This window comes from Leuciscus leuciscus, assembly GCF_965113295.1.
Source record: "Leuciscus leuciscus genome assembly, chromosome: 5".
Classification (NCBI taxonomy): domain Eukaryota; kingdom Metazoa; phylum Chordata; class Actinopteri; order Cypriniformes; family Leuciscidae; genus Leuciscus; species Leuciscus leuciscus.
The window spans coordinates 36,649,346-36,677,036 of NC_138729.1; the positions used below are offsets into that span (position 1 = coordinate 36,649,346).

Here is a 27,691-nt window from a genome sequence, read left to right on the forward strand (position 1 = left end):
AGGCTACTGGAAATATAGCTAAAGTAGGCTAGGCTACTACTTAATTTGACCGTTTTAACTGATATGGTAGGCTATACTAGGCTACGAAATATTGGTTTACATAAACACCTCTTTTACAACAAAAATATAGGCTATATGTGCTACGTAACCCGTGAACTATTGTGTATTGCAATGCATATTATTATTATTATTTATTTATTTTTTGCAATAAATTATTTGAAGATGTAATATTCCTAGTTGCGATGTCAGAAACTACGTCTACGTGATGACGTATAATACGTATAATAACAGCTGAAAACTGGTTCTTTGAAATGAACTGTTTGAAGGAATCGTTTCGCCTGAATTTGGAAGTTATCGGACCGGGACCTTTCATCACTAGACTAGAACCTCTGTCTGTTTTCTTGTGGGACATTCATGTACGTATACTGCCATCTCGTGGATAATGGTGCACATACGGGAGCAGAATTGTAAATTTATCCATAAACGCTAATTAAACTCCATTAGTCAGACAGCTGTGTTCAAAGAAACAGGATTTTCCACTTATGTTGCTTTATTTCTTTAATTATAAACATTCAAATTATTTCTATAAAGCCTAATACCCAATTGAAAACATAAAATATATCATAAATAACTAAATAAATAAATAGGCGGCTAATACATAGCCCTAATTTACATGATATGAGTCACATTCTCCCCCTCTCCGTTTTTTTCTTAGGCTCCTCCCCCTAGTCCTACTTCCAAGATCATTAGTCTCACCCTCTGCACTGTATTCTCACTCACTTCTCTGGTTGAAGGAAGGAGGGAAGGTTATTTCAGAAATGTTCAATTATCACAGGCAACTCTCTCATTAATGGACGAATTCCTTAAGTCTTTGGATATTAAACTATCGGCAAATGTTCCCCAGAGGATGGATGCTTGATCAAAAGACATTTTTCAGGGTGCAGCCAGGGTAATAGGGACATCCCAGAAGATGGTAAACCAGACTGAAGGTTATGTCTCAGAGCTAATAACTCGCTCCACGACTGCTTGTCTGCTTTTTATTTTTGTGCTGTCCACCTTTCTAGGGAATGCTCTGGTGTGCACCGCAGTGGTACGGTTCCGTCATCTGCGCTCCAAAGTGGCGTACGTGTTTGTAGTGTCTTTGGCTGTCTCAGATCTCTTAGTTGCCTCGCTTGTGATGCCATGGAAGGCAGCAGCTGAGATTATGGGTTTCTGGCCGTTCGGCAGTTTCTGTGAAGTATGGATAGCCTTTGACATCATGTGCTCCACTGCCTCCATTCTTAACCTGTGCATCATAAGTGTGGATCGTTACTGGGCTATTGCCATCCCGTTGAGCTACGAGCAGAAAATGACAAGAACAGTGGCATTTGTCATGATAGGAGTGGCATGGATTCTCTCTGTTCTGATCTCATTCATTCCCGTGCAGCTGAGTTGGCATAAGACTCCCGGCCATGAGGAAGACCTGGTAGAAATGTCTGAAAAATGCGATGCCAGTTTAAACCGCACTTACGCCATCACTTCATCTCTAATCAGCTTCTACATCCCTGTCTCCATAATGATTGTCACTTACACACGCGTCTTCCTCATAGCGCAAAGGCAGATCCGAAGGATATCAATGCAAGAGTGCACCATTAAACATGTTCAGTCCTGCCAAAGCTGCAATAAAGCTCCTGAAGAGAAGTTAAAAAGCTCATTTAGGAGGGAAACCAAAGTCCTGAAAACTCTGTCGATGATCATGGGTGTGTTTGTCTGCTGTTGGCTTCCTTTCTTCATTCTCAACTGCATGGTGCCATTTTGTGACCCTGGCCTCCACAATGCCGGGCAGATCCCATGTGTCAATAAGACAACCTTTGATGTGTTTGTGTGGTGTGGGTGGGCAAACTCTACTTTGAATCCTGTAGTTTATGCCTTTAATGCAGAATTCCGCAAAGCATTCTCCAGTCTCTTGGGATGTGGGAAGCTGTGTTCTCGGAATACTGTTCAAACGGTTGACTTCAGCAACGAGCTGGTGTCGTATCATCGCGACTCCACGAACCTTCGAGACGTTCACCTCTTCGGTCACCCCTGTCTGCATCCGCACGCTGTCAGGGAGGGAAGTGACAAAGACATGTGCTTTGATACAGTGTCACAGATGGCTGAAGTCCCTTTTGAGACTGAATGTAACTTTGTTTATGGGGAGAGGCCTCCTATGGTAGATCATGGAGAAACAGAATTATCCTTGGATAAAATCATACCATTTACAAAAGCAGACGAGTTAGTGTCTCTTGAACATGTGGTTCATAATGAAGGCGAATCTCCTATCTCTGGGATACTGTGATCTGTATGTTTAGGTGTTCTTTGACTGAGAGTCATTATTTTGTATGAATTTGACAAACTGAGTGAGACTAATTGATTTATAAGCCAATATTCTCTATAAAGAACAGATTTTTAATGCTGTTTCTACATACTCTGCTGCTCATGAATCTTTCAAAAGGTCACTCTCACTATGAGATATAATTAAATATCCTATAGAACCATACATTTAGTTGACCAGCTAAAGCTCATAATTCTTTATCAACTGTTATTTCTTGAAAATGCCCAGTATTTTTCGGTTTAACTTAGTGGAGGAAATAATAATCATATTCTGTCTGTCATTTTTGTTCACTTTGCTGAAAATGAATAACCCCTGACTTTGAAATGTCCTCTATTCTCTCTTAAAGGGAAAGACAGATTTTTTGTTTATTTAATTGTTTGTTTGAGCATGGCATATGAGATCAATGGAAAATATTAAACAGATTCATGCAACTATCTTGAGAATTATAATCTGTGTGGCAACTCTTTTGTCCAAACAAAGCTTATGTTCATATAATCGATTTGTTCACAGTATGTCCAACCTGTTGGAGGCTGGGATTTTGTTTTAAGATAATACAATTGAGACTTAAAAGATATAGATGTATAAAAGGATAGTTTACATGAATTGCTTTAAGGAAGTTGTTGTCCTGCAGTGTGATATGCAATAGCCAATACTCCATCTTAAATATTTCATTATTTTATAATATCTTCTGGTTTATATATTATTTGATTGACTACTTGGAAAAATGTGTACATTTTCCACTCCACAGGACCATTTAAAATGAAAAAACCAATGAAAAAAAACAACAACAAAAAACCAATCACAATAGACCTTATTCAAAGCAGCGCCATGAGGTATGAAAGAGAGGCTGTGTGTTTTCAATGGCATCCGCTGTAAAAAGCTTTATAAGGCTCCTAGATAGATCACTTATAATTTTCCACAGCTAATGTTGTCTGTAGTTTTTTTCGTGAGCACAACAATCAAAAAACACATTCAGTAATTGTACAAAAACAGATGTCTGTCTATCCTGCAGCCTCGCTTTCATTCCCGTTAAAAATCAAAGATGGCGCTGCTGTGAATAAGGTCTATAGTCAAACTTTGAAATCATTCAGTAACAGGATCTTTTCATATATACATTCATATGAAGTTTAAACAAAATTGATTTTTTTTTACAGAAATAAATAATTAAATGTATTGATAAAACAAGGTCTACCCAAAATATGTTTACAAATTACTTTTAATAAGAAAACATTCTCCTTAATTAAAAAACAAACAATTGAACAAGCATAGTATAGCCTACATTGAGCAGATAAAGACAAATGAGCACTCATATCATTTTGATATTTTTGTTTTATTAGGAGTTTTATAACAAATTTTGAACAAAATATAAGTTTATGGATAAATGTTAAGAACAACAGTATACAAAAAAACACAAACAAGTCATTTCACTGATGGAATGTATTTTGCCTTTGGTAGTAACCTTTAACAAACCATCGCTTAACTATGAATAAATTAAGTGTTTGTTCTGTATTGCTGTATTTACAGGAAAGTCTCGTATAATCCAATACAAAATATAAATATAACGAATCATAGTGATAAAACACACTCATCATCTTTTTTAGTCACATGCGCACGTGCACTCACGCTCGCACACGATGGACTTTGAGCAAACGGTAACGTTATTTATAACGTTATATGTTAACGAATGCACATTTTGGACACTTTCCAACCAGCGGACTCTTCTGTATAAGTTAATCTCTGAAGGGTTGAAAATCTACACCAAGTAATCGGCTTTGTGTATCAGGTACAGAGGTAGAGACTGTCATGTGTTTAACGTTATACAAAGTAAACCGATCTTGATAAAAGTCTTCCACACAGCATCTGCCCGCTCGCGCTGGTGATTTTTTTTTTTTTTAAGCAATGAGACTCTAAAACAAGACAGCTCAAAACAGCGTCACATCCAACCTAAAAATCATTTTCTCAGTCTATAAAAAGGCAGTAGCCTTCTTACATGCATCAGGAACATTTGCACTTCAGTGAAGATGGGGTGGCTCTTACAAGAGCCTTTGGTTTATGGAGTGAAGTCTGTCAATCTACTTCTTCCTGGCGGATGTCTTCTTCCCCTTGGCAGCCTTGGGCTTTGCGGCTTTAGGCTTCACTGCTTTGACCTTCTTAGGACTCTTTGCAACTTTCTTCACAGCCGGTTTCTTCACTTTCTTCGGGCTTTTGGTGGCTTTCTTGGGCGCTGCCGGTTTCTTCACTTTCTTGGGAGACTTCTTCGGGGCAGGTTTCTTTACCGCTGCCTTCTTGGGCTTCGCCGCCTTGGCCGCCGCCTTCTTCACTGCTGGCTTCTTCGGTTTCGCCACAACTTTCTTGACGGGTTTCTTGGCGGCTGGTTTCTTGCTCACCTTGAAAGATCCGGATGCCCCGGTGCCTTTAGTTTGAACAAGCGCCCCCTTTTTCACCAGAGATTTCAGAGCAATCTTGACGCGAGAGTTGTTTTTCTCAACGTCATATCCACCACCTGCCAAAGCCTTCTTTAGAGCCGCCAGGGAAACTCCTTTGCGCTCGTTGGAAGCGGCCACCGCCTTCACGATAAGGTCTGACACGCTTGCTCCAGGCTTTTTCGCCTTTGCCGCCTTCTTCTTCGGGGCTTTGGCCGGAGCAGCCGCGGGAGCAGGAGCAGTTTCTGTCATAGTTTCAGTAAACTTAGAGCCGATGTCTCGTAGTACAGAGCTGTCAAACAAACAATGTTTACATCCAACAGCTGAGGGCGGGATTTAAACGGGAGATGAGAACCATATAGACTCAACCGCCTCAACCGACGCTCTCAACAGGACGGAGTCGTTTGTAGATGTGCTTTCTGATCTTGAAAAACACAAGGTTTCCCGCGATACAGAGAGATAGATTGCAGACTTTAAACCACGTCCAGATAGCTGAGTCTTTCCTCTTTAAGGGCAGCTAATGTTTCGTGCAAAACATCGGTCCGTTTATTGTACAAAAATAAAAACGCGTCCAAATTTAGTGCGAGTCTCAGCGGTAAACGTCGCACTTCCTCTGTTCTTTTGTAGATTATATATTAAAATTCGAAAATCACAACTAAAACGATAGATGTTTTGCATAAAGAAGACCCTAATGTACACATTTGTGGTGGTTTTAGACAGAGAATACTCACGGAATAAAAAAATTAAGCGGTTTTCTTTAGTGGAGGTAACACAGATCAGCGCTGTCGCCATTTCAACCTCCCCTAATCTCTCGGACATTCTTTCTACAACGATCTATCAATAATCATATCTGAACATCCAGTACATGATTCTAGTAACTTATTTGCAAGCAAGTTTCCCAACATTACACACATTTAAAGACGTTGTACGTCATTAATAAAACGGGAGTAGGCTGAATTGTTTGTCCGAAGAGAAAGTGTAGAGGTGTGCGACAACAGCAGGAAGCAATCTTGGAGTATAATGTTGTATTAATGTATTTATTACCATTTTAAATACTTATACACCAATACTATTAAACACTTTACTATTATTCTTATTATATTTAGTCGTTGTAAAAAGGTAATTAGCCCCCTTTTAGGAGGCATAACAGCGAGGATTTTCAACACGTTGCTTCATTGGCCAGCAGGGTAATAAAATATTGCACTTTGTGTACTGCGATGTTGATCGACTTTAAACAATAAAACTATTTATCTGTCACAGATATTTATTAAATATTTCATAAATGTGTGTGACAGAGTCACGTTCAATTTAAAACGTAATTTGAGTTTAGTAGGCTACTTAAACATTAGACTAAACTGAAAGCATGTGGACTCAAGCCTAAAATTCATTAGCAATACTATCAAACATCAACTATGACACCACAAACAAATTTCTATGATAAATGATACTTTTATTAACAGTTGATTTTCACTCAAAACAAATCACAAAACGGATAGTTCCGGCCCTGGATGCTGATTGGTCAATAAGTTGTTCCAGCAGATGTAATGACTTTGACCTGTTAATACGCCTAGCAGCTTTCTGTTGTCTGCTTGCGGAAGAATAACATTTAATGAAGTTGCTTATGAAAATGTGCTTATGTTTTAGTGAATATTTGTATTCTTAATAATTTTATTAAGCAAATGCATTAATTGTCATTCCTAGACCACATAAAACTGCTTGAGATATGCAACAAAAAGTATGCTTTAATGAAAATTTGTGTTCTTAATATTATGTGGTGTTGTTTGTGAGTAAGGTCACTCTGCGGTGTGTTGTGCCTAACAACGCTATATAAGCCATACATGGCTATAGTCACAATTAAGCATACCTCTTATAATAATTAAAATACATTAATTACAGGCCAGGAATTTTGTGCTTACTCGAGTTTGTTGTTAAAAGTGAAAATATCATTAAAACGTTATTTTACTAAGCAAATTCTTTCAGTACCCATTCCTCCGCTTGAAGATAAAGGCCGTGACATTACAAAACGTAGTTATGCAACTAAATAAACCATCCTTGTGTAATCTAACATAGCTAGGCTACTACTATTTACCAATCAGTACTGAATAGGAACGCTTTATGATGTCTGGGACTATCTTATTGAAAAAAATAATGGTGGTTTATTATGGTGTAACTGTTTTATAAAAGCAATAATAAATAAAGGGCACAACTTCTGATGCCTTTTTGTGCGAATTTCTGCGCACATATTCATGCATTATTTATTATTTTATTTATTATTAACTTTACCCAATAAATGTTGTTATAATTAGTGGTTTATACTAATAATTAGTAGTTTATATACATTTAAGAGTAAATGAAAACAAAAAAATCCTCACATTTCTGTCCGAGCACCCACTAATTAATGAACTGTTAAGTCATGTTAATGTTGTTAAAAGTAGTAGCCTACTGTTAATTCATGTAATTAACCATAAACAGCTTGCTTTTTTGTTCTGTTCCATTTTACAATATGAACACAATATAAACTAATGTGTTGTGGGAAACTTAAACAATTATTTAAAATAAATAATAAAGTATACATTAAGACAGATTAATTTGCTCTTTTGATCGAATGTTTGGGCGGCTCTTAAAAGAGCCTTTTTTTCTTCTTTTTTTTATCCTGTCCGGGTGAAATTTAACCGCCAAAACCATACAGAGTACGGCCTTGACGCTTCAGAGCGTACACTACGTCCATGGCAGTCACAGTCTTGCGCTTAGCATGTTCGGTGTAGGTTACAGCGTCGCGAATAACATTTTCAAGAAACACTTTCAGTACACCACGCGTCTCTTCATAGATCAGACCAGAAATACGCTTCACACCACCGCGACGAGCTAGGCGGCGAATAGCTGGCTTTGTGATTCCTTGAATGTTGTCTCTCAGGACTTTGCGGTGACGTTTTGCACCACCTTTCCCAAGCCCCTTGCCGCCTTTTCCACGACCAGACATGGTAGCTAACTGAGATTTCAAAGAGCACGAATGAAATGGAATGGGCGTACTGGGGAAGACTGACAAGTATCTTTAAAGCGGACCTTGTTGAAACCATGCTTGTCACAACGCCACTGCGGGCGGAGCTCATCACATCATGTAACTGCAAAACAAGAAGGGAAATAGGAAATGTTCTATTGAGCTTCCGTTTCTTTTCTTTGAGTACAGATCATGGAATGGAAGAAAATGTATAACAAACAAACCATAGATTGTATAAAGGAAATAAACATGTATAAGCGTGCTATGCTTTATGTTGGGGTATTCGCGATATTTCAGTAATTCGGACAGACCTCCTTATCCTATATCCTTGTAATATGCTGTCTGCTAGTTTTTCTGAGTATTATAATTACATTACTTTTCGGACCTAATTTAGTATGGATTTGCATTACATTTGAGTTTTAGTGCGTATATTTCAAACTATCAAACAATAGCTGATTGGATTTTTACTGAAATATGTAAATTTTAAACACCTCTGCCCAGCGCTTTGATTGGTACGAGACTGTCTCGGTTTCCTATTGGTTATTCACTGATGACGACGCGTGGTGGTTTGTCCCTGTCTGGTTTGAATGCCCTTCCCAGCCGGTTTGAACCGGTTTGACAAACAAAGAGGAAATACCTTCATCTGGTTTTCCTTTCTCAGACACAAACATTGATGTTTCATAAAATGATATTAATAATTTGTTATATACAGAGGCCTTCTTTAATAATAAATTAGCACAAAACACTGACAAATAGGCAGTGATTATTTATGATATTTTGCCTTTGCTCTACACAATTTCAAACAGCAGCAGCAACACAATCAAATCTAAGCAAAAACACATAAAGAGAAGATTTTAAATGTCTTCCCAGGAGTGCTCGGTATAATTAGAAATAAAAAGACAAATGGTTGGAATTTTAGGGGACTTTGTTTCGATTGAAGAGAGCTGATCAGTCAGAATGCAAATAAATATAACATTTTCAGACATTCAGCTTTGAGACATCAGCTTCCATCATATGCCAGGGGCTGAAAATGAGAGAAAGGGACAATATAAAAACACATATGTCAGAAAAAAATTACTCCAATGAATACTTTCTTAGTTATTAATTTATGAATATAGAGAGGTTTGTACTAAGGCAAGATAATTAAACATGACGTTTGTCACAATGTTAGCAAGCCATTTCTTTATTTTCTTAAAATCCTTTGTCTTACCCTGTAAACTCCCTCATCATAGCCTGGCTCAGGACGCTGCCATATCTGATTGGACAAGATTTTCAAAACAACCAATCCAAACGCTACAATGATGACTCCCAAAGAATTTGCAGTGATTGCCTCTGGTGGTAATGCAGAATAAGGCAGCGTCCCATTGGTGTTTCCTTTTCTGTGGAAAGAACCAATAGAAGAACGCATTTGCTATGGCACCACACTGAAGCTATTGAGAGCTCTACATTTATGAATACATGTTCTTTTTTATCTTCTTCTTTCTACATCATACTGAAAATCTTAAAACATATCGATTACCCCATAATGATCAGATCTACCAAATCAAACAGCACAAACGATCCATGAAGATCTCTCAAACATTAGTAGCCATATATACATAGGTTCTTCACCTGCAATAGCAGATTCATGTCACTTACAGTGCAAAAAATAGCTTTTCGTTGATCCCTGAGATGCAAGATACAATGCTCAGTACCAAGATGATTCCTCCCATCCATACATGAGCTGGCTTTATAAAGGCACGTGCAGCCATTGGGGTGCAAGGTAAGAGGAACACGGTAAAACCCATGACCCACTGGGCGGGGAAAAATAGAGAAAGGGACATTTTTTTAGTTCCTGTGGGAAGATTCATACTTTTAATTTACTTCCTCTATGGAAGCATGTTTCTGCCACGGCATAAAACTAAAAAAGGTAATTGCGACTTTTTTATCTCACAATTCAGACTTTTTTTAATCGCAATTGTGAGTTTATATCTCACAATTCTGACTTTGTAACTTGCAATTGCAAGTTTATAGCTCACAATTCTGAGAAAAAAAAGTCAGAGTTGTGAGTTATAAACTCATAATTGCCAGAAATAAAGTCAGAATTGTGAGATACAGACCCACAATTGTGAGTTATAAGATAAAAGTCAGAATTACAAGATAAAAACTCGCACTTACCTTTTTAATTGTGTTTCATAGAGGAAACACGCTTCCATGGTCCTTCATATACATATGAAATATGTCAGACTACATTTTCTGTATCCAATTTGTTTGAAAGAAAATTAAGTTCATTGTTTATCAACTATTTAACTTCTTGTTTACAACAACAAATGAAGACAAACTACTACACTGTACATGAGCAGTTTCAACACGATACACACCTGTGCAGTGAAAAGTGCAGTGGTACAAATCCCCACCCAGCTATGGAGGGAATAGAGGTTGGGTGTGTGGTTTTTGTTGTGGAAGTCGAACACAGCGCAAAGCCCGAGAACAGACAGAATGAGAGAAAGCAGCAGGAGCCCAGCATGTAACAGCTTCCACGGGAGCTTATTGTGACCCCATGTCAGAGGAATACGGTACACTACGGCCGCTGGTTACAAAAGAAAAGGACATTAATGAAAACAAGACAGAAAGTTGACATAAAAAAAACAAGTAGAATATTTTTCCCTATAACTAAAATCATATCATTTCACAAACAATGTATCACAGCAAACTAAAACAAACACAAACTTTCTACCACATACAGCTGAAACTATTGCTTGTGCAATGTAATGTGTTACAGCTACAGTAGCATGAAACAAAAGGCAAAATAATACCCAATCAAACATACCATTCCCATAAAGAACCACCATTCCAGTGACCATGAAGACCGGGTGCCAGTTGAAGTGCTTGGCTGAGCCGTCCCATGCAAATCCACCTCGGTAGGTGTAATTCCAGTGAGCTACTAATACCACACAGACAATGCCCAATATCAGGCACAGCAGATAGGTAACGTAAAATGCAACAATTCCTCTCATCCTGTGAGTGCTGCCGAGACAGAGAATGCAGATGAACTTTACTTACACACGTATTAAATCATAGAGGTGTTCACAAAGACAAATAACAACATTAATAAGCATTTCATAATATTTCAACTTGCCTTATAAAAACGCGATGTCTCAAACTCAAATAAATACAATGCAGTGATATTTAAAAGAAAAAGAAAAAGAAAGAAGCAATCAAAGTGTACCTTTAAAAGGCTATATAAGCAGTGCAGCACATCTGAATGCACTGTACCTTTATCTGGTATCTCACAAATATCAAACAACCTCGTGACGGTTTTTTTTTTTTTTTTTTTGACTTGATCTCAGTTCCTCTTTCCATAATTCCCCATCATGATTTTCGATTTCGTCTGCAAACAGACCAGATGGCAAACAACAGACATTAGAAGAAATGAGGAACAGCAGAAAGGGAAAAACTAGCAATAGTAAGGATGAAATGGAAATTACGTCACTCAAAACTATAAATACTGTACAAAGAGAGAACTATGCAAACTGCTTCCATGATGCAATGACATAATGTAACATAACATTTAAAACATTCTGGTGTCAATGTGGTATAAAAGAATAGACTTACGGAGCGGTTAATACTTTTTTTGTAGTCTTACATTGCAGTTTGTGTCTTACAGGTTGTTTTTGGTTGTGACGTAATGCCAGTCTGAGGACACTCGAAAACAGACGAGGTACCCTGTACCCACGCAAACTATTTTAAATATTGCCTATTAAATAACAGTATTGACTGTTAACGTAAGATAATCCGATTTAATCAGATGTGATGCAAGAGAGAAAATAAGCGTGTACAAACTTTAACGACCAAGCTCATGCGCTGATGATTTTGGGAAACGCAGAACCCAACATGGCATTTCCTGTTTAACTGCAAGGGTGCATGGGAAGTGTAGTGAACACGACCTATTGCGCAATAAAATACGATTACACAATTTATTTGAATTATCTCTTAACATTTGATTATTAATCTAAAAAAAACACTGACATAATGACGTAAAAAAAAAAAAGCAATATAAATAATAACGTACAATAAGTGCCTATATAAGGTGTCTTTAAAAGGCAATTAATACACCATTTTTTACACACTGAATCTAATTTTCTAAAACCAATACATAAGCTAGGTAAGGCAAATGTCCCCCAAATTACATTTAAACAAACACACACACACACACACACACACACACATACACAAGTTAGGGATTTTGCACACGCATCTTCAGAATGCACAGACAGCGTTCCTGTGTCATTTAGGATGAAGTGTTTTTCTTTTGCAACACGGTGGTTTGGAACTTGTTTTCCAGTGGGTCCTGCATCTCTAATCTGTGTCACTGTCATCCACTTTTTTCAACTATTTGTAAAGCCTAAAGATACATTTTGATGTTGAAATCCATATTTCGCAGGAGACCAGGTGACCTCTGGTGGCGAGCAAGCTGAAATACAGTTTTTATATACTAGAACTTAAGAAACGTCCAACCAACAGAGATGTATGCGGAGTTTGCGGATACTATATTCAGAACCTTAACATTATTTAAAACGTTACTGTAAAGTCACAATCATTAAGGGAAAAACAAAATGTACAAATGAATTGCTTTTATTAGTTCACAACAAAATAATTCACATGACATATGTTAACATATTCGAGATCATAATGCACAACAATTTTGTCTACAAAATGGGAAAGAATACGACCACACAACATAATAGTAACACAACATTTCATAATATTAGAAGTCTTACATATCACTTTTTTTCCCAAATGTAACTAATATTTGTAAACAACAGCATATCATTTGTCTTTTCTAAACATTTGAACATTATTGGCCAACATAATAAATATTGGAACACTTTCCATTTTGGAATAGTTAGGAAATAACACTTCAAAAGTAAGCCTTTGCTACCTGAGGTCACTAAAAGGGTGACAATATTTGTTTGTATCCAGTCACTCATCTTCATATTTAAAGTAACCATTACTAATTGCCTTTGTAACAATATTGTCTGCTGACAGCCTTTGGTCTAAATAGATTAATGCTTCAATAAGACTGTTGAAATCTGCCTTCAGTCCCTCCTTTTCCATCCAGATTTTTAACAGTTCATAAACTCTGTCTTCTGGAAAAAGAGAATCTGTACTTTTGATTGAATTATCACTCAGTCCAATGAACCTGAAGAATCTGTTGTGATAGTGGACATCAATTTCTTCAAAGAAATCAAACGTTTTCTTCAACGATTCATCTCCTGAAAAGGTAAAAACAATGCAGCATAACCCTTTTTTTTTTTTTTTACGAATGCAGAAATTATGCAAGGAAAAAAGGTATGACCCTACCGTTCAAAGGAACAAGTCTTCTTGACAACTCTCGTTCCTAAAAGAGATGGAAGAATTTCATTTCATGGTAATTTAATTCAATTCACATTTATTTGTATAGCGAATGAATGTGATTTACTGACAGTTACAATAGTGGTTACTGGTGGTACTTATTTTTTAACAAGATGTCAACCAAAGCTTTTTTAAATTTATATGAGGCTTATTACAGAGGTTTAAATAACTTAGTTTTGGTCAATCTAACTTGTCTCACTGAGACAGACAGACAGACAGACAGACAGACAGACAGACAGACAGACAGACAGACAGACAGACAGACAGACAGACAAATAAACAGACAGACACACATTTTTATACAGTATAAACTGCATATTCTAGATCTTTTGCCATACAGTCTGGGCTTCCAGATCAATATAAACATCATTATTTAATGGAGTAAGACATATTCCCAAAATAGACAGAAGAGTTACAGGAGACATCAGGTCCAAAAATGCTGAACAAAAGGCATAAGCTGTCACCAATATCTAAATGAGTGCAAAAATATTGCGAAACATGACCTCTCTATGTTAAATTTAGTTTAAGAAAGCCTGATTTTACAAAATATTACAAAACATGGAAAGTCTTTATCCTGAAAGCAAGCTATGACAATGCAGACATCAACAGATAGTACATTTGCTACTTCATCTTGTCTCCAAATGACCAAAGGCGATCCATTCAGGCTTAGGAAATATTAAAAGCAGAGACTTAAGCATTGGTTATGATGGTAGAAGTGTTGTTAATACAAAGAAAGCGGCAACTCTCACCAAAGTGTGAGGCTGCCAGGCAATTGCAGAGCTTGGAGGCTGGTTAGTGTGGAGGGGCTGGAGGTTAATGGGCACAGCAGACATGGCCAGGCTAATTTGTGAGGAGTTGGCGGTGTTTGGGAGGCTGTCCCCTAGTCCCCTGTCTTTCTCCATCTCTGATGAAGCAGGTACATGGTTACACACCGCATCGTTTTGCTCAAGAAATGGGTGGAGCTGAGAGGAGTCATCTGTCTTGGAATTCTGGGCATTTTGCCTCTCCTCTATCACCTCCTCACTGTCACCCTGCAGGGCAAGAAAGACGTCATCTGGTCGTCATATTTACAGAGTTCAAATCAGTGCTGAGTTACATCAAAATACATGAGTTTCTGTGGTTAAAGCTAAGAAATGTGTTGGCTGATAAATCAAATGCATGTCTTGTTGACCTACCATACAGATCTTAACCATTTCCCTTGGACTTCTTGATTTTACTGGAATTAAAAAAGATGTTGTACGATAAGCAAAAAAGAAACAAGGAAGAAATATTGAAAGAACTGAGGAAAGATGTGTGCCCTACCTGCTCCTTTACTTGGTTTTGACTTTGTCCAGTAGACGATACTCAAAATGCATGCCAGCATTGCAATTATTGGCACAACAATGAAAGTCACTGTAGGACAAATGGGATGCAAGTAATCGCTATGAGAAACACTATGGAAACAAAACCTTTACAAAAGACAAATGTAGGACAGAATATCCCAGTAAACAATTATAATTTCCTTTACTTAAATGTGAATGTGAAAAATACAACACAGTGTGTATACAGCTGAAATCATTGGGTGAGAAAGGTTTTCTACTACCTGAGATGGAGCTTCCCGAAGAGCTTCTCTTTCTACAAACTGTGTTGGAAATGTGTGTACAGCCTTTTACAATCTCCTCATCCTCTTTGCATCTGGGTTCAACAAATGAAATGATTTTGAGTCCACAAAAAAAATTTAACTACTGTCTGTTACTCACCTTCATGTCGTTCCAAACCTGTAAGACTTCCGTTCATCTTTGAAACACAAATTAAGATATTTTTTATGAAACCACTGAAAGTCTATTCCACCAAAACTTTGATGCTTCAAAAGACAGAAATCCCGGGGAATCGAGCCGTTTATTCCAAGAGTTCTGAAGAGATACTATTGCTTTATATAATGAACAGATCTTATTTTATTCACATATAAACATTGATGAATGTAAATTAATAGAGCACATCAAATATAGTAAATAGAAGCTCAAAGTGCTTGCTTGTCATACCAGAACCAATGAAGTTTGTTCGTGCACATTTTCATTATTGGGTGTGCTATCTGTTCATGCTAATCAGTTTGATTAACATGAGACTTCTTTGTCCAAAATCTAAGTTTTGATCAAATTTTACATTAAGAACTTACCTGCTGCATTTCTTGCACACCTCACATGCCTGGTCAGGTAAGCAAAATGACCCCTGTTTGCACTTGCACTTTGTGTTCTGGGTAATTGTGCATTTCTCAGTGGTTTCCTGATCTACAGAAGGAAAGAAGGAGCACAAATAGCAGTCAATTTACAATTAAATATATCTGAAATCTATAATGTGAGCACAAAATTTATTTGGCTTGCATGACCTTAAAAGTTTGTGTTAAAAGAATTTGCATAAATCTGAAAAATGTGGCAGTATGGGACACTGTTCAAATAACAGAATTACCTATACGGCACATGGTGCACGATAAACACTTCTTCAGTCCATTTTCATGCTCAGTGTAGGTGTCAAACTCGCATGTTTTACACTCTCCTTTTTTTGAAGCAGTAAGGCAGGCCGTTTTCACATAGGTTCCTGCAAAAAGATGAGGTGGTCGAATGTAAGTGCACATACAAGACATTGTCTAACCAGAACTTAAAGTGTTTTTTTTATTTTTTATTATCATGCACCAGCAGGGCAGTTCAGGCAGCAGATGTTATCATGTTCATACTCCAGGCTCTCTCTGCAGGAAACATCCCGGCTTGATCTGTTCTTGATGGACCCTTGAGCCCAGGACAGATCCAAGTGACTGATATTTAGCAACAACAAAACCTACACACAGAAGAAACAGTAAAAAGATGATGTGTGCTTCAATAAAGACTGACTTTCTGGTAAATAATAATGGATAGCCTGTGATCAAGTGGTGTTGTATCTTATACTGACACCTATTGGTGTAAATCTTAGCGCACCTTTCATTTTATGTCTCAGAACACTTGAGTTTGTTTATATGTGTTAGAAACTTAAAGGGATAGTTCAACCAAAAATGAAAATTCTGTCTTACTTTACTTACCCTCAAGTTGTTCCTAACATATATGAAGTTCTTAGTTATGTGGAACACAAAATAAGATATTCTGAAGAATGTCGGTAACCAAACAGTTGTGGGGCACCATTGACTTGTATAGTATGAAAAGAAATACTATAGAAATCAATGGTCCCCCCCACAAAAGTTTGCTTACAAACATTCTTCAAAATATCTTGATTTATGTTCCACATAACAAAATAAATTTGTATATCATATATATTAACCTGTGTAAATTATATGTATGTGTGTGTGTGTGTGTGTGTGTGTGTGTATGTACAGGATATATATATATATATATATATATATATATATATATATATATATATCATATACACATTTATTTAACATACACACACACACAACCTATTTATTTCCATGCTTATTCAATTTTCAGATTAATTTTCTGACTTAATTTTCAGATTAAGTCATTATCATTCCATTTTCCACGTTAAAACTGTTAAAACAGACTAAAGTTATGTGAGGATTTGTATATAGAGGTAGATCAAATATTGATTCAGAGGCTACTCCATGGTTTCTAATTATTTTAAAGTTTTTGTATTTTTTAATTGACAAAGATCTGTTGTGCCAGGTGGTTTATCACCGCCGACCAGTCCAAGCATGTCTCAATTTAACGCGTCATGAAGCAAACTAAACTTTCAAAGTTTCTCTATTACGACATTCAAATATACGGTATCTAAAAACAAATTAAATAAATGTTGAATTCACTTACCAAGAAAATAATGTATCGCATAGTAGTCAAATCATTGTGTCACTTTCTCCGTATAAACTGAAAGAAGATTAAGTCCCAACACCATCCTACTGATAACGCACCTCAGTATTTAGCTGTTGAGAAAACTTCCGGTCTTATATCATGGAATTGAGCGCTTCTTCAAACCTGAACACACTGAATGCGAAGTGACCAATCCTACTATGGCCGAGGCTTTCCTTATGAATATTAATTAGGTTTCTTGTGACGTTGCCCTCATAAGTGTCTGAGCGTTAGTCACGTGATCTAATTATTTTAGTGAACCAAGCCTTCGCTATAGTGGGATTCATACATTCTCAGGACTTCCCGAGACAACTGGCACACAAATCGCTTACAAACTTCACATCGTGTTGAATAACTACTTTATATATTTCAATATTTTAAAATATGTCTGTCTATATTTTCTCACATCTTGGAAAAATATAGGGCCAGATAATCTTTCTACGTGTAAACTTTAGTCAAATAACCATGTGAGTGAATCTCCAACAACCGTATATTCTCAGGACATCTGAACGCACACATACCATTATTATCAGTTTCCGCAATGCAAGGTCATCTCCGTCAGTTTGGCGCTATCTAGCAGACAGTTGCCTGTGACAGTGCGATACTATGACTGTTGAGCGACACTGTAAACACAGGAAACTGGCGGATACTCTAATTGACTGCAGTGTACGGAGGAAGGTGGGACTTCTGTTTGTTTATTCATGTATCAAGTCTAAGGGGAATTTCATACTGATGCTTCAGAATGCAGACAAAGGTCGCTCCTTATACTCAAACACAATCAACCATGTGATCCATTCATTAGCAATTAGATTAGCCTACACCGGGATTTTTCAACCAAGTTTTAATTGTATTAGTGATAAGTTTTCCAGATAAACTACAATATTTGTATGGTCTGTTGTAAGGCATTACTGTGGCCCATTGAAAGCAGCATTCTTTCCTTTCGACAAATCTAGTCACTAGCCTACATTGTTTTGTTGCTTCCTGAAAACTGATTTAGTTTTCTTCCCTCTGCCTTTCTTCAGACAGAGATGCCAAACAACCAATTACAGCAACATTAGGTGACTTTTCTTTAATGGAATTGGCTGTATACACACTGTTATTGTATCATCTTCAAATTGGAGTTTTATTAAGATGCATTTGCTTATTCATATTTCTCAATGTTGCTCAAAGAATTGATCTAACATTAACAAGAACAAACAAACTCGTAGTTACCATGGTTATGAGGGCTGACTCTTTAGTCCCTTATGTGTCCTTTGATAAGAAGTTACTGAAAGAGGAGGGGTTGTTTGAGATAAGACTACCAGCTGTGGACTTTGCATCAGCCATTTATAAAACTAAATTATGGCGTGTCTGAGACATTAAATTTGCTGAAATGAACGTTTTCATTTCATTCCACTATTGGTTACAGTTCTGAGGATATTGGGCTGATTTACTGTATGTCTTAAACACAGAAGTGTATGTGTTAATCACCTTGTTTTGTAGAGATTCATCAGGATATTAGTTTAATTTTTAAGAACTAAATTTGCTCAGATTAAGAGGAACAAGTTGCAGAACAATGCAAACGTCCTGTGCCGTTTCTGTAAGGCGCAGAAACGGACAGGCATATTACATTATCTGCCTGCCTGACATCCGCACATGGAAAGAGAATAAAGACATGGGGCATGTTTGCTAGAGTTGCAGCTCTCTTTAGCTGTACATTTATTTCCAAAAGACTGCATATACATCCGCAAACTCTACTGTACAGAAAACATCCAAAATGTTCATAATCATAGATACAATATACCACAAAGCTGGCCTGGCGATACCAAACAAGTATATTTAGCACTAGAAAAGCTCTTGACCCCTGCATATCAGTGTAATATAGTGTTTTTTTTTTTAAACTGATATTTTACAGTACATTTGCATGATTCAGAACCATCTTCAGAACCTGTACAACATTCACCATTTACAGAAGTTATACAAGGCACAAGAATCATAATTTGAAGCAAAGGCCTAAATATAACATGAACATGGGACGGATTATTATCAACTTTACCGTTTGAAGGCTTTGTACTAGTTTATCAAATAGTACCACTATAACTGTAGTCTACAATAATAGGGCAAAATCAGTTTTGCTGATTTTTTTTGTTGTTGTTGAAAGTGTTTGCTGAAGTTTGGTTTGATAGCCATTTCTAGATTTTTTTTGTTTTGTTTTTTTGCTTGAATTATTTCTGTACTTGAAGCTTAACGTCATGTTCCATCATTTGGACATAAATATGAACTTGAATAAAGTTTAATGAGCACAAAAGCAATTTTCTTTCAAATTCATTAAAATGACGACACAATGTGTTTTAATTCGATTTTAGAGGGGGTGACAGCAAATTTGGTAATAAATAAAAATAAAATAAAGATTTTCATTTATTTGATAGTTATGTGGACAACTGGTGGTTTAGCAGCGTCTAAGTAAGTTAAACAGGCTACTGATCTCAGTGATGATCAGATTTGTTAAATGCTTCATAAAACTTATGTTAAAACTACAATTAAAATATAAAAAAGAATATCCAGTATAAGCAGTGGTGAGCGTTGTAGTGTCTAAAACTAAAAAACAAATCAAGTGAGCTCTTGGAGGCATTTCTGTTTGAGAGAGAAGGTTAATGAAGTAGATGACTTGGAAAAGCAGGACATAACTTTTTTCCCCCTGCAATTCTGACAGCATTTTTCCACATAGCTCCTTTCCTTTTATCAGACCTTAATTATAACTCTCTCTGCTCACCGGCCCGTGTTCCCCCATTGTGTTTCTCACTGCACGGTGGAATTTGGTCAGAGGAGATAAGAGAGGCTAATTTTACAGAGGTCTCTTGGAGCTCTTCCTTTTCAGCTGCATTTCAAAAGAAAGCTCTAAATGTTAACAAAAGGTATGTGCTGCCGTTGCATGGCGTGAGTAAACGCTTCTTAAGGTCGTCTCAGGCCTGACGCTCTCTACAAAAGGCATGATACCGCTCCTGATGACTACACACACGCTCACAGGAACAGAGTAATGCATTTAAGCGTGTGATGGGTTATGCTTTAAGGTCTTCAGAGGGAAAAACGTAATTGATTTTTTACCCCCTAACCTGCATAACTTTCATAGCTGAAAAAAAGTTAGAATCTTTATATCACCATATATTATTCATAATTATTCCTCAACTGATCTCATTAAGACGGCAAAATGACAATAAAACAACAATAGAAATAAAAGAACAGAGTGAGCCACGATCACAATGTGTTTTCAGGAGTGCATTTCCTTCTCTTCCCTTCTCTAAACATCATATAGTGCAAACAAAGCACACATCAGTAGTAACATGCAGAAGGAATATAAATACTGCGGAACTCTGGGACACTGTTGGAGAAATAGGAAAAGATTAAGGAAAGGCTCAAGAAAATCCCTGCCTGGCCACCAATAAAATCCCTCACAATAAAAATAAATAAATAAATCATAAACACCAAAGAAAGGCTAAGGCGGAATTTCATGTAAGATGTGATGGATTGGCACTGTGATGTTTGCTTCGAGAAAAGCATTTTGAAGCTGTTGAATCTGTGCCGAATTCATGCCAACTTGCACATGGTCAGATACGTGAAACTGTCTGATTGGTCGCCTCCTGTCCCAGGCTTCTCTCAGCCCGGATACCTTAGCTGGTTGAAGATGCTGGCGAATTGCACCTGGTGGAATAAGTGTAGTCTTCAATAGTCCCTCAAAACGTAAAGTCTGTTTCTTTCTCATCTGGACTCTGAGGCAGACTTTTACAGTGGATCTTTCCAATCTCCTCCAAAGCACTTGCAAGTGAGTCAAGATCTCCACTGTCCTGATGCCTGGCCTCCCAGAGACTGAGAATGACAGCAGAGGGACTCTTCTGCTTGGTAAAGTAAGACAGGTTCCTGTGCAGGAAGGAAATGGAGGTTTCACAATAGAAGAAAATGCTAGTACATATCAAGAGACTATTTTGAGTGTCAACCTACTCTCCTTCTTTTGTTTTATTAGGGATAACAGTTTAAATAAATACATGTCGTCTGCACTGTCACATGTAAAGTGCCAGTAGATGGCAGTGTTGTAATATAATTCCAAACTCAAATGGTCATGTAGCACAGCATAGGTTCAAGTAAAGGTAACATAATGTTTACATAATTCAATTCTGAATTGCCATTTGATTATTGTAAATGGCACAATTTACAGAACTGTAATACCAGTTCATATCTTCAGAACTGTTCTCATAAATGACCCATTAAAATATTAGTAGTACCAGGGAGAATTAAAAAGGTCTTCAATTGCTCTGTTCTCTTTTTATTTGCATGGTTTCCTTTTGTGGAGTTACTTGGTAGCAAGTCTTGTTAAAAAAGACCCAACTGACAAATAAATCATTCAGATTTATTAAGGAAATTTAAGGAAAATTAAGGGTTTCAGCTCGTAGATCATCTACACAGAAATAAATATCAGCATAAACTATCAATATGTCATACAATCACTTTATAGATAAAGGGAAGGTGGCTCTCATCTCTCCAGTCTCTAGTGGTTCTTTAACTTCTAACCTTTGCAGAAACTGAATTCAATAAAGATGAAAAGCCTGAAGAATATGAGTTCTGAGTGAAATGATAGAGCAAAGTGGAGCGCAGTCTCAGTTTATTATTCAAGGGCATTGTTAACAAAGTGAGCACTGCCGCAATAAGTTTCAATCAGTCCTGTTGCCTTGGCTATATCTCTCCGGCGCTCACCTTTGAATGTGGAGTTTCTGAGCTAAGAGCTGCCAGTCCTTGCCCTTGGCGTTGGCAGTATCGAAGGTGGTGCATATCCGCTGACGTATGGACAGGGGGATTTTGAAGGCTTTGGCCCCTGTCTGTGACGTCACCGTGCAATCTGCCTGCATAAAAAATGGGACCGTCTCTTTCTCACTCTGAAAAACAAACAAACAAACAAAAAAAAAACATGCATTTGTGTTCATCTACAAAGGGGCTTGAAAAACCACTGACACACTAGAAAGGTTTATAATATATTTTCCCCATATAGTAAAAGACCCACATTTTTTAAAGAATAGTTAATAGTAGCTCTTTCATTATTTCTTTATTTTATTATTGGTATTAACTAATTTAACTATTTTTGTCATTTCAAACCTGTAAAAAAGAATTTATAAAGATTTATAAAAAATAAAACAAATTCAATGCAACAACGTTCAATATGGGCTGTTAAGCTCTAATAAGGACAAAAAAAGCAGTCCAGATGACTTATGTGCGCTGTATCCCAAGTCTTCTGAAGCTGTATGATAGCTCTGAGTGAATTTAAACTGAAATTTAAGTCATTATTCACATTGATCTTTACCTCTACCCTGGAAATCCAGAGTTCTCGCGAGAGCACAAGTTGAATTTGCTCAGCGAGTTACTCTGGTGTTGAGTAATGATGCTCATTGAATATGCCCCTCGATCTGAGCTGCACCAATCACATCGGGTTATCTGATATAGGCGGGCCAGAGGCGAGCTAAACAGATGACGACAGCGCTGTGACGTCAAAGTCATTAGTAAACATTGCAAGATGGCTATGGATGAACACCAGTTGTTTGAAACGGCTTTGGCCGCTACAATGAACAAGTTAGACTTGGCTTTTTATTTAAAACAGGAACAGAAGACGCCGCTCGAATCTTTCCTTTGCAAGAAGGACGTTTTTGCTGTTTCGCCGACCGGATACGGTAAGAGTATAATCTACGACTACCAGTTAGCTCCGCTGGTAGCTAAGCGTATGGGGTTTATTGTTGTGATTGGTCGTAGTGTTATCCAATTGCGTGCAGTGAGATTTTCAAATACACGCTTGGTGCCGCCCCTCGAGCTAGGCGATTTTCATTAGTCGACGCCAGACCATTAATCTTTTAGATTTAGGTCTGGATTTCCAGGCTACTTTACCTCTGCTGTGACTCTAAATTCAAATACACAAGATTCCAAAACTGAGTTTTTGCAGCAATGCCATAAAAGTACTATATTGGGTTCCAAAAACAATTCTTCAAATAACCATTATTTTCTTAGTGTGAAGAACATTTTAATAATCTTAAAGAACCTTTTTTCTGCTTTTTGCACAGTGGAAAGGTTCCATGGATGTTAACATTTCTTCATTGAGCCATAGATGCCAATAAACAACCTTTATTTTTAAGAGTGTATAAGCAGCATATTTGACTTGAGAGTCGCATGCAGCGAAGGTGAAAAATCAGTAAATATTTGTTTGGAGCTTGACAGCCTGTTACAGTAAGCTGTCATTGTTTGGAAGAGACTTCTTTTTTTGATCAACAGGAAAAAAATAAACATGAGGCTGAGTAAATAGTGACAGAGATGACATCAGAGTGAATCTGACCTCTCCCACCGATGAGTAGACCTGCAGGAGCTGCTCATGACCTTTGACCTGCCGCACACTGATCTTGCAGGAGAGCTGGGTGGTTGAGGCGCTATGTCTCTGCAGCGAGAAGGCACAGTGCACAGGCTGCTGGTTACTATACCACACTTGGGTGAAGGAGAATTCCTGCAGTAGAGCGGGATGAGGACACCAGGAATGAAGAGAAGGAGAGAGAGAGAGAGAGAGAGAGATCAGAGAGCTGAGTCATGAAAAGCACCTGATCCATGAAAAACGTGGAAGCATGTGTGTTAAAAGACTCGTCTATGAGACCATCAGTACAAAAGAGACACAAACTCTAATCCCTGTTAATTCCGATGATAGGGGTCACTGCTGGGGTATGTACAACACACAGAATCTGGGAGCAGGGCAGGGGAAGAGAAAGCAATTGCCTTTGATGTATTATTAATTTCCGTGAAGCAGCACGTCTGCAGGGAGTGTCCTTGACCTCTCCTGCGCCGTTTCTCTAGCCTTGCATATTGAAATGACCTGTGAGATGCTCTAATGTCAACAGTGATAGGAACCCTGAGCAGAAGAAATGCTTGATGGGATGCTTTAATGCCGGGATTAATTTCTCCCTCGAGCAGGCATACAAAAGCATGTTCAAGGAGACAAGCACTCCTGAACAGATCAATTGCATGAACCTAGAACCAGATACTGTCTTATCACTGTGTATTTGTATGCTAGGTAGGACGGTTTCGTTCTTCAGGGTTGAAACTTGTAGTTTCAACAAGACAAAAATATGGATCACATAAACTTACCTCATATGTATACTGTATTGTATAACTATACCTGGGATCTCCAAGTGTGTCCGACTGTGTATAGCAGTATGAAACAGTCAATTAGCACCTTCCACTAGAATCGATGATAGTACCACTCTTCTTCTACTTCACTTTCCTTGCTTTTTTTAAGGTTCACAATCGCTACTTAGTGATGAGGCATACATATCATATTACACTGATCAGCAGACACCACAAGTCATCCTGTTTTGTTTTTAAAGTATTTTATTTATGAACTTCCACAGTAAATTTAAATTTTATTGAAGGGATAGGGTTAAAGGTAGGTTTTTAGCTATAATTACCATAGGTCTGTGTTTGATTGTATAATTTATTTTACGTTTTAATAATAGCTGTTATTTCATACTGCATAAGATTCGAAAGCAATATAAGTTAGCCTTATTACCTAGCCTGGGAAAACCCAGACAACTTCCGGCAAATTTAGATTTGCTCTGCAAGTAAGTCTGGCAAAGAGCTCATTCAAGGCCATTTCCATGCCGTGGAAATCGCGGCACCAATCAGAAACGTTGAGGCGGGCTTTACACGATGACGATCGCTCTGATTGGTTTTAGGTCTAGCCTATCCAATTGCGCCCAGAGGCATTTGAGCGACGTCCACTCCGTTGGTGAAGCGCACCAACTTTTAAATGCAGCATTATTATATTCAAATTGCAAACACATGAGGACAGTCTCCATGAAAGACCCACTGGCAGATGAACATGCTACTACATTTCTCTCCGAAATGGTAGGAAATTAAATTAGATTTAATAGAGGATTTTAACTGTGACAAGATGATTGACAGGGCAGTTTACATGACGGGATGCACGCGACAGATCCGTCCGATAAAGATGATGAAGTAGTATGTCCAAAAGTTGCCTACTTTTTTGCTACACATTCAAAAGTAAATATACATTTTCTTCACAAAAAGAGTATACTTTTATGGCGTAGTGTAACATAGGCGAACTGGGACGCAGCATATGGCTTTACACATGATGATCGCTCTGATTGGTTTTTGGAGTTTTAGGTCTATCCAATTGCGCCGAGAGGCATTTGAGCGACATCCGTTGGTGACGCCCCTTTGGAAATGATTTGTCTATGGAGCTTTGCCAGACCATAACTCAGTTACTACTGAGAATGGTCTGGTTTTAACCAGGCTACTTATTACCCCTAACATTTCATACATTAAACAAAAAATAAATGTTCTTGAAAAGATTGTTTCAGTCAATGACATCCACGCTTGTTTCTTTGCAGGAGGCGTAACTCGTGGGGGCGTGGCTATTAGCACTGCGGGATGCAGACAGACCCTTCTCGGGATGTCTGCAATGCAATCGTGTAGGCAGCTGCCTATGGCACATTACAGTACTGGTCCTAGTAGCTTACTAATATTACTATGTTACCTGACAGGTGGTGAAGGGTTTGATGCTCCACAGAAACTGAGGGATATCCTGGATGGACACCTGTAGACTGAGACAGTTTCCTTTGAAGAACAGCGTCTTGGGCTCCTCTAGTAGTTGACCTCCTCTGCTGGTTTCAGCAGTGACCACTCCCTTTGGAAAAAATGGAGGTACAAGAAAAATAAAGTGAGAACACAGAAGGGCAGAGAGTGGTACAGAAAGAAAATGTGGATAGATTTGACAACCTAGAACCACAGTATTGTGGCTAATCTGTTTAGAATGTGCTTGAATGTTTATCCAGTTCAGAAGATAAAAGGCTCAAACACTTACACATTGTGGTTAAAATTCAATTATAACAAATATTATCTGAAGCTGATTTTGAGTAGCTAAAAAAAGTACAATGTCTGGAAGGAACAAAAGCTTGACAGCTAATAAACATTCAGAAATATAAAAAAGTGCTTTCAAACAAAGTGTTGGTTAAAGCTTTGAAAAGAAAATTGAATTTAAATTGATTACTGCCTTCTTTGATTTCAAGCATGACAGTGTTCATCTGTCAAAACTGCTTTGTGTGTCATTGCATTGCAGAGATGAGTGTTCTCTTTGTGTGTGTGTGTGTGTGTGTGTGTGTGTGTGTGTGTGTGTGTGTGTGTGTGTGTGTGTGTGTGTGTGTGTGTGTGTGTGTGTGTGTGTGTCTGAGCACTCGTGCAAGACAACAGTAATTGACTTTGACTTTTGTATCCTCTCTGTGTGCTTGTTTGAAAATAGCACTGACCATTTCGGTCATTCTGATTACACAAATGAACTATAATAACTCCAAACTCACATTATTACTAGTTTAATCAAACTTTTGGACCCCACTGCACATGCAGTCTACTTTTGCTATAATATTGTGATGCACCACAGATTTACATTTAAACTGATTTGAAACAAAAAAGTATAAAAAAAAAAAAAAAAAATGTACAAGACTGTGTATTTTTTACATATTTGTAATTTTTTATGTATTATTCTTTAATAAGGGGAAGAATTACAATCCCAAGAAGCATTGCTAATGACACATTAAAATGATGGAAAAATATAAAACTAATAATTTAAAGTCACAAATATTAACAAGAAATACACATATTTAAGACATTTTAATGGCCTTAAAATCAGGAGATTCAAATTGTAGACTATTAAGAGTTTTTAATGATGATATATATCAGTTTATAAGTTAAAATTGTTGGAGAAAATGAAATGGGATTTGTACTTCCGGAACCCAACTGTTGCTCTCTATTTGAGTAATGTGAACATACAGTATGTTGTCTGTCCAGCTCTCACCTGAAAGGCATGAGGTGTGTCATCTACACAGTGCACTCGCAGGTTGTAGTCCATAGAGGAGGCCTCCATGCTGCCGAACACAGCAATCCTTAGTCTCTTTATGGCGGAATCGGTGACGGGTTCCCCCACCAGTGCATAACAGCCCGGCTGATCCAGCAACAAATGACAGCAATGCGAGTCCATCAAGCAATAGCAGGAGGTTGATTCATCATCTACTGACATTATTTCCTGTGAACCCAAGAAAGAGATCAAATTATGATAACATGACATGCTCATGAAATCATACATACAAAGCTCTGTCATGAAACTAGAGGACGCAGGCTAATAGGTCCTTAACTCAACCTGATTATAATCACATTGTTATCTACAGGGCACAGCTGATTGGTTCCTGCTGTATCAGTAGCCAATGAGCTTGCTGATCAACCTTCAAATACTTCAGCATTTGCTGTAGCAGTTGCAGCGCGCTTTCAGAAAACCCTCCACCTTCCCCAGCTCCACCTGTATAGATCTGCTATGGGTAATTCATGTACAGCAGCAGCATGTTTTAGCAGCATTGCTCACAGCAGAGTGTTGTGTATGTATTGGCAGTAGCAAGTCCCGTACTTGCCCTGCAGCAGCAGCGTAGCAGATCTATTCTGCCAAGACCAAACATATCAACATTGTCATACCCATTACCATGCCAAACACTCAGAGAGTTGTCATGACAGAAATAGTCACTTCTTCAGTGAATTTTTGATAGTGTATGAAAACTTGGTATAAAGTGCATGAACATATGAACTTTAAAGGGATAATTCACCCAAATATTTTCCACCCAAAATCCATTCTCTC

The 27,691-nt window shown here is 37.7% G+C and overlaps 6 protein-coding genes across 10 annotated transcripts in view; 1 reads left to right on the plus strand and 5 right to left on the minus strand.

Annotated features, from left to right (window-relative positions):
- The first annotated feature begins 350 nt into the window (after positions 1 to 350).
- On the plus strand, positions 351 to 3,265 carry drd7 (dopamine receptor D7). Its single transcript, XM_082169299.1, has one exon. The coding sequence runs from the start codon at positions 971 to 973 to the stop codon at positions 2,315 to 2,317; it is 1,347 nt and encodes a 448-aa protein (XP_082025425.1). The 5' UTR covers positions 351 to 970; the 3' UTR covers positions 2,318 to 3,265.
- A 399-nt stretch (positions 3,266 to 3,664) lies between these two features.
- On the minus strand, positions 3,665 to 5,091 carry histh1l1 (histone H1 like1). The gene has a single exon (XM_082169810.1). It carries the CDS (start codon positions 5,026 to 5,028, stop codon positions 4,426 to 4,428), a length of 603 nt encoding a protein of 200 aa, XP_082025936.1. The 5' UTR covers positions 5,029 to 5,091; the 3' UTR covers positions 3,665 to 4,425.
- Positions 5,092 to 6,213: 1,122 nt separating this feature from the next.
- LOC309498861 (histone H4) lies at positions 6,214 to 7,806 on the minus strand. The gene has a single exon (XM_082169811.1). It carries the CDS (start codon positions 7,754 to 7,756, stop codon positions 7,445 to 7,447), a length of 312 nt encoding a protein of 103 aa, XP_082025937.1. The 5' UTR covers positions 7,757 to 7,806; the 3' UTR covers positions 6,214 to 7,444.
- Positions 7,807 to 8,479: 673 nt separating this feature from the next.
- On the minus strand, positions 8,480 to 11,683 carry cyb561a3a (cytochrome b561 family, member A3a). 3 transcript variants are annotated; one of them, XM_082169808.1, is made up of 7 exons: positions 11,369 to 11,683; positions 10,983 to 11,144; positions 10,584 to 10,780; positions 10,135 to 10,343; positions 9,413 to 9,567; positions 8,985 to 9,153; positions 8,480 to 8,798 (listed from the first exon to the last, which is right to left on the minus strand). In XM_082169808.1, the coding sequence occupies exons 3-7, from the start codon at positions 10,768 to 10,770 to the stop codon at positions 8,775 to 8,777; spliced, it is 744 nt and encodes a 247-aa protein (XP_082025934.1). In that variant the 5' UTR covers positions 10,771 to 10,780; positions 10,983 to 11,144; positions 11,369 to 11,683; the 3' UTR covers positions 8,480 to 8,774. The 3 variants fall into 3 exon arrangements, with proteins under 3 accessions (XP_082025934.1, XP_082025935.1, XP_082025933.1); XM_082169809.1 differs by having other exon boundaries at positions 11,030 to 11,144; positions 11,369 to 11,682; XM_082169807.1 differs by having other exon boundaries at positions 10,893 to 11,144; positions 11,369 to 11,682.
- A 689-nt stretch (positions 11,684 to 12,372) lies between these two features.
- On the minus strand, positions 12,373 to 17,135 carry hdr (hematopoietic death receptor). Of its 2 annotated transcripts, none has more exons than XM_082169796.1 (10): positions 16,960 to 17,135; positions 15,838 to 15,979; positions 15,614 to 15,742; positions 15,324 to 15,435; positions 14,751 to 14,842; positions 14,471 to 14,560; positions 14,344 to 14,384; positions 13,918 to 14,199; positions 13,118 to 13,154; positions 12,373 to 13,029 (listed from the first exon to the last, which is right to left on the minus strand). In XM_082169796.1, exons 1-10 carry the CDS (start codon positions 16,978 to 16,980, stop codon positions 12,737 to 12,739), a joined length of 1,239 nt encoding a protein of 412 aa, XP_082025922.1. In that variant the 5' UTR covers positions 16,981 to 17,135; the 3' UTR covers positions 12,373 to 12,736. The 2 variants fall into 2 exon arrangements, with proteins under 2 accessions (XP_082025922.1, XP_082025923.1); XM_082169797.1 differs by having other exon boundaries at positions 14,101 to 14,199; positions 16,960 to 17,129.
- Positions 17,136 to 17,682: 547 nt separating this feature from the next.
- Positions 17,683 to 27,691, minus strand: part of unc5db (unc-5 netrin receptor Db) — a 206,204-nt gene continuing 196,195 nt past the window's right edge. For both annotated transcript variants that reach the window (XM_082169790.1, XM_082169789.1), the window contains exons 13-17: positions 26,864 to 27,091; positions 25,550 to 25,699; positions 23,342 to 23,506; positions 21,724 to 21,902; positions 17,683 to 20,892 (exon numbers count right to left, since the gene is read on the minus strand). In XM_082169790.1, the coding sequence (XP_082025916.1) occupies positions 20,709 to 20,892; positions 21,724 to 21,902; positions 23,342 to 23,506; positions 25,550 to 25,699; positions 26,864 to 27,091 (906 nt within the window). In that variant the 3' untranslated portion in view covers positions 17,683 to 20,708. The remainder of the gene's footprint in view (positions 20,893 to 21,723; positions 21,903 to 23,341; positions 23,507 to 25,549; positions 25,700 to 26,863; positions 27,092 to 27,691) is intronic.

What these genes read in the sequence shown, in the direction of transcription:
- drd7 (XM_082169299.1), top strand. Translation starts at nt 971, where the DNA reads ATGGTAAACCAGACTGAAGGTTATGTCTCAGAGCTAATAACTCGCTCC.
- histh1l1 (XM_082169810.1), bottom strand. Translation starts at nt 5,028, where the DNA reads ATGACAGAAACTGCTCCTGCTCCCGCGGCTGCTCCGGCCAAAGCCCCG.
- LOC309498861 (XM_082169811.1), bottom strand. Translation starts at nt 7,756, where the DNA reads ATGTCTGGTCGTGGAAAAGGCGGCAAGGGGCTTGGGAAAGGTGGTGCA.
- cyb561a3a (XM_082169808.1), bottom strand. Translation starts at nt 10,770, where the DNA reads ATGAGAGGAATTGTTGCATTTTACGTTACCTATCTGCTGTGCCTGATA. An exon ending in CTGCACTTTTCACTGCACAG is followed by an intron (nt 9,568 to 10,134) that starts GTGTGTATCGTG and finishes TTCCCCGCCCAG; the next exon opens with TGGGTCATGGGTTTTACCGT. An exon ending in GAAAAGCTATTTTTTGCACT is followed by an intron (nt 9,154 to 9,412) that starts GTAAGTGACATG and finishes TTCTTTCCACAG; the next exon opens with AAAAGGAAACACCAATGGGA.
- hdr (XM_082169796.1), bottom strand. Translation starts at nt 16,980, where the DNA reads ATGCGATACATTATTTTCTTG. An exon ending in CTGCCTGAACTGCCCTGCTG is followed by an intron (nt 15,743 to 15,837) that starts GTGCATGATAAT and finishes ATCTTTTTGCAG; the next exon opens with GAACCTATGTGAAAACGGCC. An exon ending in GTGTGCAAGAAATGCAGCAG is followed by an intron (nt 14,843 to 15,323) that starts GTAAGTTCTTAA and finishes TGTTGAACCCAG; the next exon opens with ATGCAAAGAGGATGAGGAGA.